Source organism: Curcuma longa, chromosome 20, assembly GCF_044706935.1.
Source record: "Curcuma longa cultivar G26 ecotype Majalengka, Jawa Barat chromosome 20, ITB_CL_G26_1.1, whole genome shotgun sequence".
Taxonomy (NCBI): domain Eukaryota; kingdom Viridiplantae; phylum Streptophyta; class Magnoliopsida; order Zingiberales; family Zingiberaceae; genus Curcuma; species Curcuma longa.
Window position 1 is genome coordinate 3,039,498 of NC_133880.1, and position 15,420 is coordinate 3,054,917.

General features: G+C 37.1%; 2 protein-coding genes across 3 annotated transcripts; one reads left to right on the top strand and one right to left on the bottom strand.

Annotated features, from left to right (window-relative positions):
* The first annotated feature begins 5,184 nt into the window (after nucleotides 1-5,184).
* On the top strand, nucleotides 5,185-9,256 carry LOC141812896 (PHD finger protein ALFIN-LIKE 8-like). 2 transcript variants are annotated; one of them, XM_074700846.1, is made up of 6 exons: nucleotides 5,185-5,332; nucleotides 5,454-5,567; nucleotides 5,644-5,676; nucleotides 6,298-6,526; nucleotides 8,558-8,687; nucleotides 8,771-9,256. In XM_074700846.1, the coding sequence occupies exons 2-6, from the start codon at nucleotides 5,468-5,470 to the stop codon at nucleotides 9,062-9,064; spliced, it is 786 nt and encodes a 261-aa protein (XP_074556947.1). In that variant the 5' UTR covers nucleotides 5,185-5,332; nucleotides 5,454-5,467; the 3' UTR covers nucleotides 9,065-9,256. The 2 variants fall into 2 exon arrangements, with proteins under 2 accessions (XP_074556947.1, XP_074556948.1); XM_074700847.1 differs by having other exon boundaries at nucleotides 5,187-5,332; nucleotides 5,468-5,567.
* Nucleotides 9,257-9,991: 735 nt separating this feature from the next.
* LOC141813166 (KH domain-containing protein At1g09660/At1g09670-like) lies at nucleotides 9,992-15,416 on the bottom strand. Its single transcript, XM_074701082.1, has 7 exons — nucleotides 15,091-15,416; nucleotides 14,411-14,496; nucleotides 13,679-13,824; nucleotides 11,269-11,400; nucleotides 11,077-11,193; nucleotides 10,614-10,757; nucleotides 9,992-10,506 (listed from the first exon to the last, which is right to left on the bottom strand). Exons 1-7 carry the CDS (start codon nucleotides 15,207-15,209, stop codon nucleotides 10,360-10,362), a joined length of 891 nt encoding a protein of 296 aa, XP_074557183.1. The 5' UTR covers nucleotides 15,210-15,416; the 3' UTR covers nucleotides 9,992-10,359.
* Nucleotides 15,417-15,420: the final 4 nt, after the last annotated feature.

Below are 15,420 nucleotides of genomic sequence, written 5' to 3' on the forward strand. Positions count from 1 at the left end.
TCGCCGGAGCTAGGGATCTGAGCTAGGGTTCGGAGATAGGGAGGGAACCTTCGCCGGAGGACAATGCCGCTAGGGTTCGCCGGAGGAGACGCAGTCGGTGGAGTGCCGGAGGAACGGCCGACGAGCTATCAGAGGGAGAGGGAGGAGCGAACGTTCGCGCAGGGTTCGCCACAGGAGAAGCTGTTCGCGCAGGAGAAAAGAAAAGGTTCGGGAAACCTAAAATTCCCGATAATAGCGACGGATATTTATTCCGTCGCTACCCGTCGCAATTATTAGAGATGGAATATTATTTCCGTCACTAATTAGCGACAGAATAATAATTTCTGTTGCTAATTAACGACGGAAATAATATTCCGTCTCTAAGTAGAGACGGAATTAATATTAAAAACGGAAATTATTATTCCGTCGCTAATATTAGAGACGGAATTAAATTCCGTCTCTAATTCCGTCACTAATTCGTAGTTTTTTTTAGTGGAATTTCAAATGTTTTGTGAAAAGTTTCTGTTTATTGTATTTTTTTTCAAGAAAATAGAATTCGAAATTGAAAAGAAATAATAAAAACAAATTTGTCATTAGCTTTTTTGGCGCCTTTGAATTTATTAGGGATGAATGGTGTCAAAAAGTTATGATAGATATTTTTCTTTTCAGTTTGTAAATGATTTTTTATGGAAAATAAAAACTGAAATAGAAAAATTACATGGACCAAATATTGTTTCATGAGTAAGCATTGTTTACCTAGCAAATTGTAGCATAAGATCTTTCTCTTCATTGTGTTGCAAGGCCTTTTACATGGGAATGTTGTTTGATTTGGATGTATTTTGCAGTTCATGACATCAGAGCACCAATATATTTCTCGAAAAAATGAGGGTTATAAGATGCTTGTTTTTGAACGAGAAGACATGGTATTTGTTTTCAATTTTCATTGGGCCAATAACTATTTCGACTCGCGTCAAGAGTTCGCTTCTCGACTTTCTTGGACTTCCCTTTGTCTCACATTCGGTCTCCTTATCTGTAAGGACTTTCCTGCACACTTGATGCACAAGTGAGATTTCTTATATTGTGCTCTAAGCTTTACTGATGTCACTCATCAAAATTATAACTCATGAGCATGATTGCATCAACACTTAGGATGGATTGCGGATTAGGCAGGTCAACCTATGGGTCTATAAAAAAATATTAAAAATATTAAAAATTTTAAGTTTGGATTATAGTTTAAATTGGTCAATTTGAAATTCTTAAGTTTAATTGTGATTTAGATGGATTAAACCTACTAATCCATTAAATTTTCTATTTTAAGGGGCAGGAGCAAAAATAAAAATGGAGAAGTAGGGTATCGATCCCCATACCTCTCGCATGCTAAGCGAGCACTCTACCATCTGAGCTACATCCCCATACTTTATATAAATTGGTAGAGAAATATGAGAGAATGGAAAATTTAAATTTCAATGAACACCACTAGAAAATTTCAATATTACTCATTTCACGTACCTAACTTTTATAATTCTAAAAATACCTATTACATTTCTATCGTACCCTTCTCTTCTTTCCACAAAATAATTACGTGGGTTTGCATGTGTGCATTTTAGAATTTTTCTTGATCCGTTAAAAATTCACTAAACTGTTAATTTATACTATCGAATTCAAATTTAAAGACATAGATACATTAAGTACATTAAATTTGGTTTGAAATGATTTAAAATTTTCTAGATCCTTTAGTTAATTTTGAAAGATATTGATCGATGGATATACACTATTCAAAAATTTAAAAGTTTGATATTTTTTGAACCAAGGAGTCTTAATAACTTATTTGTGGTGTTGATTAGTGAGTATCATTATTTTAAGCCTTATAATGAATTTGTGATAAATTTTATCAAACCTTTGCAAGCTTAAAAAAATTTCTGTTTTAAATTTATATTATTGAATTCAAGTTTGAGGGCATGAATATATTAAGGAGGCTTCCAAAAGTATATTAGTTTTGGTTTGAAGTGATTTAGAATTCTCTAGGTTCATCAACAAATTTTATTCGAAATTGGCTAACGGACTTACACCATTTAGAAATTCAAAAGTTTGATATTTTTCAAACCAAAGGAGTCCTAAGAACTCATTTGTGGTGTTGGTAAGTGAGTATCATTATCTTAGGCCTTATAATGAACTTGTGATAAATTTTGTTAATTTTTTATAAATTTAAAAATTACTACTCTCAATTTATGCTATCAAATTTAAATATGAGGACATGAATACATTAAGAAGGATTGCAGGAGTACATTGATTTTTATTTAAAGTAAGTGGAAGTTCTCTAAGTCTATCAATCAATTTTGTCTAAACTCACTGACCATGAACCTACACAAATATTCAAAAGTTTAATATTTTTTTAATGAAAGGAGTTCTAGGAACCCATTGGCGTTGTTGATTAGGTAGTATCATTGTCCTACGTCTTATAATAAGCTAATGATAAATATTCTCAAGCTTTTTCAAGTTTAAAAATTTATTACTCTCAATTTATGTTATTTAATTTATATCCAAGAGCATAGATACATTAAAGAGGTTTGCAAGAATACATTAGTTTTGATTTCAAGTGATTTGAAGCTCTCTAAGTCCATCGGTTAGTTTCAGACAAAACTAGTTGATGAACCTAGAGAATCCTAAACTACTTCAAATCAAAGCCAATGTACTTCTATAAACCTCCTTAACGCAATAATGTCCTAATTCTATAGCATAAATTTAGAGGCACACGCAAGAACACCCACATAATTATTTTGTGAAAAAAAAGGAGGTATAATGAGAATATGATATATGTTTTTGAAATTATGAAAACTAAGTGAAATGGATAATTCTGAAACTTTCTTAAGTAATTTAGTAAAATGTCTAAATTCCAAACTCAATGTTTCAGTTGCAACGTTGAGGGAAAAAAGTAAATAAAGAAATATATAAAACTTTTGTAATCTTCGACAATGATAATTTTCCTCTTCTCACCTTAAGACATCCATATTGATTTGAACCTTAATATATATCACCTCTTTAAAAAATATAAAACTTATATACCACATATCTATTATATTAACATCGACTTTTTATTAATACATATTCATATTCATTTTAATATTAACACTCATTATTTATGAGTCTCACTGTTCACTCATTCATATTTATTTTTATTTTATATTAAATAAAAAATACACCCTCCACATTAACTGCGTTCAAATAATTGAATGTTGACATGTGTGTGAGTGTTATAACACTCATTCATATCGATTGTAACACTATTTGAATATTATAATACTCATATATTAACACCAAGGTCGATACTCTTGGATCTTCACATGATTAAACAAGGCTTTAGGGAGTGAGCTAGTGGAAGAGAAGTCAAAGGAAATGGAATTGGAAAGGTTTCTAAGTTAGCGAACCCTTTGTGAATGTTACTTTAGGGTTTTCAAATGGTTTTCTAGGCAACCATCTTAGGTTCAACCATTTAGGCCTCTCCTAAAAAAAAATTAGTATAAGTTGTAAAACAAGATAGGTTAAACAAATTTTACAATGCATATGGATCGTGATGTGGTGATGATTATACGATAAAGTTTATCGAGACCCGAAGGGAAACCGAGAGGCCACCATCGCATTGACAATTTACGCTTTCTTCATTTTATTTAGACTCGAGAGGTTTTTTTTAGTTAATGACTTGAGATATATTTTCTTTCAATTTTGATAAATAAACTTTCTTTCTTAATTAATTAATTTGATTGTGTATATTAATATTAATTTTTCCTCATCTCAATTGGAATTCATAAATTATATTCATAAATGGTATGAAATCGAGATTAATCTATTATTACTTAATTGACTTAAGAAGGTTAGAGACTAAGAGGAGATTCTATAAAAATAATTATTCTGATTAAAAACATAAAAAATTATAGTGAATCAACTAAGATTTAGATTTAGATCACAAATAAGTGATTAAAAGATTTGTAAAATTACCTTTGTATATTGCAAAATTCTTAAAATCCTCGAGCAATTTTAAGGTGGAGGGTAAAAATCTTAGGTTCTATTTATTTTATTTTATTTTATTTTATTTTATTTTATTTTGATAATATATGTATTTAGATTTTGAACTCAATTAATTTTAAAGACGGATGACCTTGGTTCGTCTATTGGATAAATTTGAAAACATGAATGGTTTCTCACTCAATAGTCATCGTTTCATATTTTTCATTTCACTAGATAAAAATATCATTGTTCCCACCAATACACCATGGATGATTAAGTCACTGGTTCATGAACTGTTGTGCATGTTTTTCGAAGATAATCATTCAAAAAGATGAAAAGACTTGAAAAGTACTCAAAAAGAGAGTTAAAATGACACTAAGATGAATCTCAACAAGCCACTCTGATGCTAAGTTAGAGTTTTACGTGAGAAAAATTAAGATTTGATGTGCGCATATCTATGCAATACGTATGAACTACCTTTTATATAATTGATTTTCAAAATATTAATATCCGTTTAGGAAATATTTTGAAATACCTATTCCAGTTTTAAAAAGATTCTGATCGTCCATGTCTTTTGGAAATATTTTTTATTTTTTCGAAAGAAACATTCTTAGACTCCTCTGATTGTGCGGGTTGATCAACTTCTGAGATTAAGCAAACTCAAGGTCGAGACTCGAGGTCAATACGGGATGTCGAGTCAATACCGAGCAATTGTAGAGGTTAGACCTTAGATTTGATCTTTCTTAATGATTCTTCTCTTTTCTATTTCTCGATCACCTAATATTCCATCAACAACCACATACTGATTTCAAGATTCTACTGTATCAATCGTGTAGTTTAGTATATCATACTTGAAATTAAAATCGCAAGTACTTGGATGCACCACATTTAAGACTCTTTTTTAACCTATTTTTCACTTCAGCAAATAAATTTTATGGTAATTATTAAGCACGATTTAAATCTAAAAATTTATATTTTCTAAACATTTAAATTTAAAAATTTGAAAGAAAAATAAAGTTATCATTAACTTCTAAGAACCAATTGGGCGTTTCTGCAAAAGAGGGAAAAAAATTGACGGAATTTGTCTTTTAGGGCTTATCCTCATACAATACGTGCATCTGGTCACCGACCCGGTAACATTGTGCGGCCCCGTCTACACTTCGCTGTCCGCACAATCTATTCATTGCAACACCTCATCTTCCACAACAGCTCCATCGCCACCTTCGCTTCTCTTTCTTTCCCTCTTCCTCTTCCTCTCCGCCTCTCCTCCCTTCCTCCTCCCTCTCGAGGCGCCGCGTCGACGACGCGCTCCGCTCCCACTCCGACCGAAGCCCTAGTCCTTCCCTCACAGGTACTCAAAACCCTAACTTCCCCCCATCTCACCCTTTCCCGGGGCGGAATCTTCGCTCCTTTCCTACTCTGGGGTTCAAAGTTTCTTCTTTTTTTTCTCTTGTTCCCCCTCACACCTCCAGGTGGCGGTTCGCAGATGGACGGCGGCGGCGCGGCGCGCGTTACTCGCACGCCCGAGGACGTCTTCCGGGACTTCAGAGGCCGACGTGCCGGCATGATCAAGGCTCTCACCACTGGTTTGGCACCCTCTCCTACTCTATTTCGCGTTATTCTTCATGCCTCGTGGTTTCTAATGCTCCTTTTGGCTTGCAGAGGTCGAGAAGTTCTACCAGCAGTGCGATCCAGGTGAGGATTTCTCAAGCTCTGAAGTGTTGATTGCGCTATTTTCTTCTCTGCGAGAAACTGTTGGCTTGTAATTGATCCTTGAAATGAACTGTTTTTAGCAAGCTTCTTGTTTTAGCCTCTTTGAAACTTCAGGAGATGATGATGTTGTTCGACGGTGGCTTTATTATCACACTAAACGAGCCACACAGTTTTTTGGTTTGACTTATTTTCCACGTTTTCTTATCCTGTTTAGTTTATTTACCTGATTTTTCTCAAGAAGTAATTTAGAACTATGTTTAAGTACATTGCGAACTTTCATCTATGACTGTGAGAAACCTATGTTCATTTGTGGAACAGTACCCTGTACCAAGGCAAATTAGCCAGTATTACTGTCATTCAAAGATGTATCTTTAGGCTGCCGCTGTTGTCCTGTATCCTCTTTCCAAAGAACTATTTAGAGAAAGATTGTGGCACTAGGCATAATTTGTTGCGCTTTTTAAGAGAACACTTGATGGCATGTCTTTTGTCAATCTATATAACAATACTCATCTATAACTTCTTCTTACTGATCATTTAGTTTGTTAAGTATTAATAACATGGGCATTATTAAATTCAAAGTCTCTGTATTTGAAAAAATTGCAGAAAAAGAGAACTTGTCGCTTTATGGATTTCCTAATGAGACTTGGGAAGTAAACTTGCCAGCCGAAGAAGTGCCACCAGAACTTCCTGAGCCAGCTTTAGGAATCAACTTTGCTAGGGATGGAATGGCTGAGAAAGATTGGCTAGCACTAGTTGCAGTTCACAGTGATTCATGGTTACTTGCAGTTGCCTTCTATTTTAGTGCACGCTTTGGATTTGACAAAGAGTCAAGGTAAATGATTATCACACAGTTGAGGCTTTTGTCTTTCTAGTTGTTCTTCTTTTCTGCTCTAATGAATTTGATAAATTAGCTCTGGTGTACATTTTTTAGCAAGAAACATAAAAACATAATAGATAGTGGCTACAGTTGTTGCATTTTGTAATTATTCTACTATTTTATGAAAATACTTAGCCATCTTGCTGCATGAGTTTATTATCGATGTCTTCATGAGTTCATGGAGAACAACAGTTCTTAAATTTCTGAATGTGCATGTGCTAAATTTGTTGTTGACTACACTAGGTTTTTCTGCTTGAAGGCATCATTGCCAGAAACTGTATCTTGGCTCGTTTCACATGGATGCTCAGGTTTGGTGCTTATTAGTAGACCAAACAGCACTGCATTTAGAATCTAAACTCTAGCCAACCTGTGATTAACTTAGTTAATCCCAATTACTAGAGATTTTATCCTTTTTTCTGTTGAAATTTGATTTGTATTTCAACAGATTTAGCTTGCAAATATATTTTTGTTGTTGATGTATATATTCTTCTTGAAGTTATGGCTACACAAAGCAAGATTTTTGGTCGATCATATCTCATACCTTTGCTAGTTATTAGTTGAGCACTTGAGCTGATATGGGTATTGTTCCGGTCAAATACCACAGATGGTCAAGCCACCAATCAATGAGCAGTTCGACGTGGACGACCTCCTGGATGAGCTAGGATGCGGGAGACGATCTAAACCTGAAACACACTTGAAAGAGAAGTTAGACTGGTGTCGGGGAGTCTCGGCAGATCACTCCGATGCTCAAGTTAGGATTCTGAGGAAGATGATGAAATGTAGACAGGAAAGAAGATAATACTAGCAGAGTTTTCAGAGTCGAACCTGGAATAAGACAGTGGGATAAACCTTTTATAACTTGTTCAAGGTCTCTCCACGTCGGATGGGATAGAGCCCTTGTAGCAACCTGCAAAAGGGATCAAATCCGACAATCGTTTCCTTTTGATCTTATGCGCAAAAAGAGAGGTATTCGAGGGGACAGAGTCTGACAACCTTGTAATCGCCTATACATCCTCGGACTGCTGCATGTCTGTGAGAATATTCGCGTGCTTCTTTAGCAGACTATGTAAGATAGCGGTTCACCAAAGATATGAGGGCGGAATCCAAGATGAGGCGGAGCGAGGTGGAGTGGTCTAGACGAGACTGACTGAGACGAGACGACTGAGGGCCGAGACTCGATTGGCTGAGACGAGACAACTGAGGTTGGCCGAGACGGGACGATTGGGACTGCTGAGACAAGACGATTGAGGGCCGAGACGAGACTAGTCTAGACGAGCCTGGCCGAGAAGGCTTCGGGGATCCAAGTCGAACCCTGGACTGAGCCCATACTGTGTTTGAAGTACAGTCTAAGTCCGAGGTCACAGAAATCCAACTTTGGTGGTATTGGGTCCATGTTGACCCGTCTTGCCACATCGGCCTGAACCTTGACCTTCGCGTGACTCGTGACTTTCACCATTTTGCCACATCGGCTTGGACCTTGACCTTCGCATGACTTTTGACTTTTACCCTAGGGGAGCGACGTCCTTCACGACACCCGCATCAGGTACTAGTCTCTTTCTTGTCAAAATTTGTGTCAACCAAAATGTTGTTTGGATATTGGAAGAATAATTAATGGTTAATTTTAATGCACACTACATGCTATCTGTACTTGGTGCTAATTAATTACTTATCTGATCCTTTAGAAGGACAAAGTACATCAAATACTGGTATTATAGTTGACTTTTGTTTAAGAGACTTGTGCTTTCTTCCATTCAAGTTTTATTGGATCTGGCCAGTAACATGGAAGTGGACAATTCTGGTAGAATAGATCATAGATTGCAATCTAGTGTAACAGACCAATGCTATCATTACTACCCTTTTAGGTTCTTATCATCGAGCCTAGCTTTAGTTGTCTTCTATTTTACCTGGTTTATAGAATTCAGAATACCACTTGCCAAATAATAACATATCTGATGCTGTTTGTGATGTTACGATTCAATGCTACAGAAGGAGGCTTTTCAATATGATGAACAACCACCCTACTATATATGAAGTAGTAACCGGAACAGCCAAGAAGCAGTCAAAAGAGAAGAATCCTAATAGTAGTAGTAAGAGCAATAAATCAGGCTCCAAGAAGGTGATACACACTCCCATTTCATTTTGAATTATATTTTCTCTCGAATATTCATCTCTACCCCTCCCTTGAAATTATTTTCTCAGCGGTACAGTGAGGCAGAGTCTCGCAAGTCACCGCCATCAATGCCTCCTTACAAAGAAGAAGAAGAAGAAGAAGAAGATAACAGGGAGGGTCCTGAAGACGGCAATGAAGAGCATGACAACACCCCGTGCGGTGCGTGTGGGGAAAGCTACGGTAAGGACGAGTTCTGGATATGCTGTGACTTGTGTGAACAGTGGTTTCATGGGAAGTGTGTCAGGATCACACCTGCCCGTGCCGAGCACATCAAGCAGTACAAATGCCCAAGCTGCAGCAGCAACAAGCGGGCTAAGGTATGACGAACAACAGACGGATGGTAAGAATGATAGGGTTACTCTAACAACAGAGGATCACTTTTGCATGGCTTTTCAACTTGTAGACTAAACCCTTTGACGCTTGTTTTCAGCTTGTAGACTAAACCTTTCAAGTTTGGCACAAAACCTTTCAAGTTTGGCACATGTCTGTGTTAGATTTGTCGTTTGTTTGGTAGATATCTCTAATTTGGTTGTTAAGGAAAAAAAATGTTAGGATTGACGTAATATGTATGCTAATCTCTATCATCAGTGTTTGAGAATCTGGCCGCCTATGAATCGGTCGAGCTCTTGATTTGTGGTATTTCTGATTGAGTTGATACAAGTTCCTGTTTGATCCAGCTGGTTTTATAATTTTGATTGGATCGGATTGTTCTCTAACTCTTTTGGATGGCTAAATTTAGTCATGACTAGATTACTGTATCTATGATCTATGTATACTCTTTGACCTTAACAACTAGTTTTTTAGATCAGTTTTCACATTTTTTTCTAGCCTTGACATGTTGGTGGCACATAACTCTCTCAAGGTTGTTTGAAACTTGTGAAGTCAGCTAAGACCCTGAGCTATTGCGATGTTCGCAACCGACTAAACCCTGTGAAGTCTGTAATGCTCCCATGGCAAGGCTACGGACTGCGACGATGTCGCCCGGTTTGTAACACAAGGCACTTGCTATGAGGGTTAGGATTCATATTTCATCTCTGAATCTTTTCCCTCTTCTGATTCCTTTCTCAGCACAACTACACAATTCCTTCCAGCCAGTGACCATTTCAAACCTTGTTGTCTCATGCTACTTTTTCAGAGCTTCAATTCTAATCAATTCAATTAACCTACCCAGCAAAATTGTTCAGGGAAGGTTTACAAGAAATTGTTAACATGAGTCAAGTTTGTGTAATCATCGGTCGGTATAAGCCGATAATAGATAAGAGTAGAAAGCACAACAAGATAAGGCAATTTACCAACGAACACACCTAGTTCAAGCATGTCATTGTTTTTCACTACATGCATGATTACAATAGCAAGGATACATTAAACACAACAGCTGATACTGTGAGACACCCACCTGGAACAGAGTTCTAAAGAATAAGCAAATAAACAAATTTACTAGTCATTTCCTGGAGAAATTCAAGGGCCTTTAATATGAATTAACAGTGTAACTTGAAGAACTGATTGGAGATATCTCATACGAGCGCAAGACCCTGCTCATAGCCGTCTGTGCGTATTGAGAATCTGTGAGCATGGTATTAAAACCTGGCTTTAGTGATCGAAAACCAAAAATATTGTATCATCGTCCTGTTTTAGCACGTTTCATGCCAGTGCTGTTGAACGGGGATGCGCTTGGGCTCATTTGCGGGCTGTCTTCCCTCAACGTGCCGTTGAGTATGGCTAACTCCCTGAGCTGTTGCTTCTTGTAGTAGTCCATTGACTCGTCCTGCAAGATTTGGAGTTAGAATAGTGACTATGTTTCAATGATAAGGTTCATGTGGGCATCTTGTAGAAACAACACAGAGATGCAACCCAGGTGAAAGTTTTTGTTACCACAGGTTTCAGAAGATCTTCAAGGGTGGCAACAGCTTGGTTTAAGCGAGCATCGATTATGTCTGCTGTGAATTCTGCCTCCACTAGTATGTGCAGCGGTTCGCTTAAGTGTTCGTATCCCGGTTTATCCCGTAAGCTTTCTTCCTGTTCAAAAAAGGTGGGAAAAACTTGAGTTCCAAGTTATAAGATGCTAATGGCCACATCGAAAATTACATAGGTTCTAAAATGCTGGTTTAACTTAATGTTGGTGGCATACTCTAGTAGAAACAAGAGACGAGAAATCCATATCACATTCAAAAACATGGATTAATTTGCCTTAAAACATAAAGACAAAGACCTATTTTTTTCATGTAGGTAGGCCTTGACGAATAAGTTAGTAGTGAGGATGATACATCAAGGTTTGGGAGATTGGAATATACCCATTTTTCATTAAGATAAATAATACTACATGATATCCACATACCATTATGGAATCCTTCACTGAACCCCGACCCCGTATATAAACCCTGCATTGAGTTGAAGCTTCAACTCTTTTTAAGGAGTTCCCACGCGGTCCCAGCAAACGGCCAACGAAGTTGTACTGAAACGCACAAAACGAGCAGTTTAATACATGTTGAGAGATTGACTAGTTGAAGCTAAGAAAACACAAACATACACTTGGATACTTGTCGACAGGAACATCTAGTCTCACAACTTTCTTTACAAGACTTTTAGCAAGTCCAGGAGTTCCACCCCAGCCTGGACTTGATGCTCGGAGGACCCCCATTCTGTGGAGGTATTCATTTTCCTGAAAACAAGTTAAGTCGTGGTGAGATCATCTCAAAATGAAAACTACGAATAGTTAAGCAACAATCAAATTTCCAGAAGTAAACTTATAAAACAGCTTGGCAACTCCTCAAATTGAAAAACATGAAGATATAAGTTTATAAGAAATCTTGTAGTCAAGTTTCAGGAATCATAGAAACGGATCCAACAACAAATTGATATTTATAAGTATGCCAAATGAAACATATTTGTACTTCCTAACAATAAACACAGGAAACAGTGTAGTAAATCAATTCAAAAATTGATGTAAGATTTGGGAATAAATCTAAGGCTTTAAGATAGTCAAACACTTTTAGCCAAATGTGTTTGATTGCAACCAGTGAATCATATCCAGTCGACTAGTGCGTGACTTCCAGTCACCTGATGGCCTGGGTAGTAATGATACTGCTGAAGAGGGTTAGATGGAGAAATAGGTGCGCCTTTGGTAAATTCCAAAGTGTGGCGCATCCTTTGGGTATTTTGGTTAAATGCGTTCTTTGATGAATTGTCGTTTTAAAGTGAGTGAAAGAGGTAAAGGAATGCCTTTTAGTACTTTGGAATGCGATGAGGATGTGAATGTTGGTTGATGGCAAAAAGTGGAAAGTTCAGGGCTGCAAACATTGGTCAATGACACATGGTTGAAACTTGAGGGAAAATAGAGAGGACTGGGTTAGTGAGCTAGGCTGCAATGCCAATTGATGGCTGGAGGCAGCTTCAATGGAAATAAGGATCAGAATAAGAAAAAGTGGTTGGGGTTAGGGCTTTTTTATGCTTACTTTTTACTGAATTGGGCTCAATTAGCTCTATTGTAATTATCATATCAATTAGATGCATTTGTTGAACCCTTGGACTGGAGGTGCAAAATTTTAGCTTGGTTAAAGGAATTTTATCCTTATTTGATTTCATCCTGAAAGCTAGTTAATAGCTTCAGCATGAAAACAATTGCATACTTAAACGAGTATACTTTGTAGGCTGCTGTATCTCTTGATAAAAATGAAAATGAAACAATCCCACAAGTTGCTTATGGTTGATCCTCATCTTCAGAATGCAATAAATCATTTGGGAATGTTCAACGTTTAGGTCTTAAAACTAACTCCAAAATAAAAATTGCTTGAAATGTCTACAATTTGAAGACTACTGGTGAATTGAAAGTAGAAAATATGGATGTTAATGAATGCTCCAGCCACAAAAGAAGAAAGAACATTAAAAAAAATGCTCAAAGAAAAAGAGAAATGTAACAGGCATTTTAATTACTTCACAGTCAGCATATGCTAAAGTACAAGGAATTAAAATTAAGCCAAGTACTACTAGGAATTACATTAGCTAGCGCTCACTTTTTGAAAGGAAAAGGTGCTCATGTAATGCCCTCATCAATCATAGAGATCATAATAAAAGTCAGGGGCAAACTAGCAAATAATCTGCGCTCTTCACCCAAGGTAATGGATTCACAGATAAATAAATGTTTCCATCATTTCTCAATGTATAGTCATTGATATCTTCTTTAAACTGCAGCTAAAGAAATCATAGGTCAATACAATTTGGTTCCACTGCCAATAATGTTTTACTTCTTCACAGTGTAAATCTTCAAAAGGCGAAAGACCACAACTCTCAGTTCATAGGAAGTGGCATATGCCACAGCAATTAGCTAGAGAATTGTATTTGTTAAAAGCAAACCACTATTTACAACTATTAGGTCCTTTCCTGGTCAACTTGCAATTAATCATACAGTTTTTTCTTAAACTGTTCTGATATGACTTTCATGGAAACATCATCTTGATGCAATAAACAATCATGGAAGTTTTTTGCATAGACATTAAATTAAAGGTGGAAGATATGGCTTTCATGCTTAGGCAAAGAAGATGAAGATTAGTCTATCACACTAACTGATATTGTTAATTTAAGTTGCCATTGTAAGAATTGATATGGTAAAGTATCTAACTGAAACCTTACGGCTAGTATTTGGCCATCAAAGTTCATATATACTCTCTACTGCAGTTATTTTTGAACTAGACCGTATCCTACTTAAATCTTGTGGAATGAACATTGACCAGAGTGGCACATATTGCACATTTCACGCAAACAACCCAAAGATGAGATCAGTAAAATTTCTATGATTAACTCAAAAAGATGTGTGATCTCCTAGAACAAACCACAGGGGTATAATTGCATAAAGATACACATAAAGAGATTGAACTCATTCATAGATTGAACATGAAGTTGCATGGATTATGATTCTGAAAGAAAAGCAAGTGGTAACATACCTCCGTGTACATTCCGGACCTTCCCTCCAAATCCATGGGTCCACCATTGAGTGGGTGCCCAGTCAACCTTAGAGGGGAAGCATGCTCAATTCTCTCATGGTCAGCAAATGACGGGTTAGATACAAAAGCAGAAGCCCTCAAAATTTCTGCAAAAATAATTAATATCTTAATCATCACGATCATAAATTTGGCTGGATGCAGCATACACTTCATTGATGCATGCTGCAGAATTTTCTTTTCAGTCTATAAGATGAAATCACTGATCCGGACTAGTTGGAAAGTCATTTCCTGCACTCAAACAGGTTGACTTCAATGGAAGCTATATACAGCACAACGAGTTTGGGTTCCTGAATAATGAGATGGGTGATGCAGAATATTGTTTGACAGAGTAGTTGCAGCAAATCAAGGGCCAATCATTTTATAGAACAACATAGCTGGAAAAATAAAGCCAAAAATTCTGAAGATGAAGAATATAGGTTGAAGACATTGAGGCCAACAAACAACAGGTTCTGTTTCCAGAAGGAAAGAGAGAGTTCAACAACAATCTATACTGAAGCAGTAAGACCTATAAAACCTTGCTTGAACATATACACAATAAGAGCTATCATGTAAAAAATGAATTTTAAAAATTTTCAAATTAACAAGTATAAGAAAAGAACATCTCAGAATCCATCAAGCCAATTGTGCAAGAGGATGTTATAACAGCCAGCCGAGAAACACAGGAGAGCATACCTTGGTTTAGAAGCCTGTAACAAAATGGCAATACTTGCAAAAATGGCCCTAATTTCTGCCTCTCAGCCAGTAGTTCAGCTAAGTACCTGCAAAATAGATTCAGTTCTTTCACAATGACAGTTACTGAGCCATGAATGAAGCACACTATAAAATCAACAAGCATTCAGCTTCCCTATGTTTATCATCTTGATTTCAAACACTCAAATTCATGACTTTATAGGAAGTACACAATCCGATGAATTTGCTGCATCTATTATACGCTGGTTGCTAAATTCACTCAACTGTAAGTTGAAACTTCATCAAATTCCACTGTAACTGCGCTTATATCCTAAAGTAAGCTCCTTTTCCACGGCAGAGAACGCAACATGCTTTATTATAATAAACAAACTCACTAAACACATCCAACTGAAACACTCCACATAGTGACACAATCAAAAAGCAAGTTGTTTGTTGGCAACCAATTTAATCAGTTAATATTTCAACACTCTAGAATCACCAGCTACAGTAAATCCCTAAAGAATTCGACCAGTCACACACAAATCAGAAACAATTCAAGGGTCATCAAAACAAAAAACTCCGAAAAATGACGGAGCCAGCTAATCAATGCACGCGATTACTCAATCGCACAAAAAGGATCATGAATCACGACAGAGAGAAAGAAAGAAAGAAAAAGGAGGAACCTTTCCCTATCCGCGGTGGCCGCGGAAGGCCTCATAGGGTGGTGAGGCGAGGGGGACGAGTGGACACCAGAGGGGGAGGAGTAGTGGAAGTAGCCAGGAGGTGGGATCCTTTCATCCATAGCCTTTTTGGCCGTCTACGAGACTGACTGATTGAGAACGTGAAGCAAAGAAAAAGCGTGCCAAAAAGATATCAACTTTCTGCAGATATAGAAGGAAAAGTAGCGGAGATCAGCTACTCCTCTCGTCCCTGCTGCTGATGCTGGCGGCGGCAGCGGCGGTGGCGGAGGCAGCCGCGGAGGCCGACGAGAGAGGAAAGAGAGAGACCTAAAA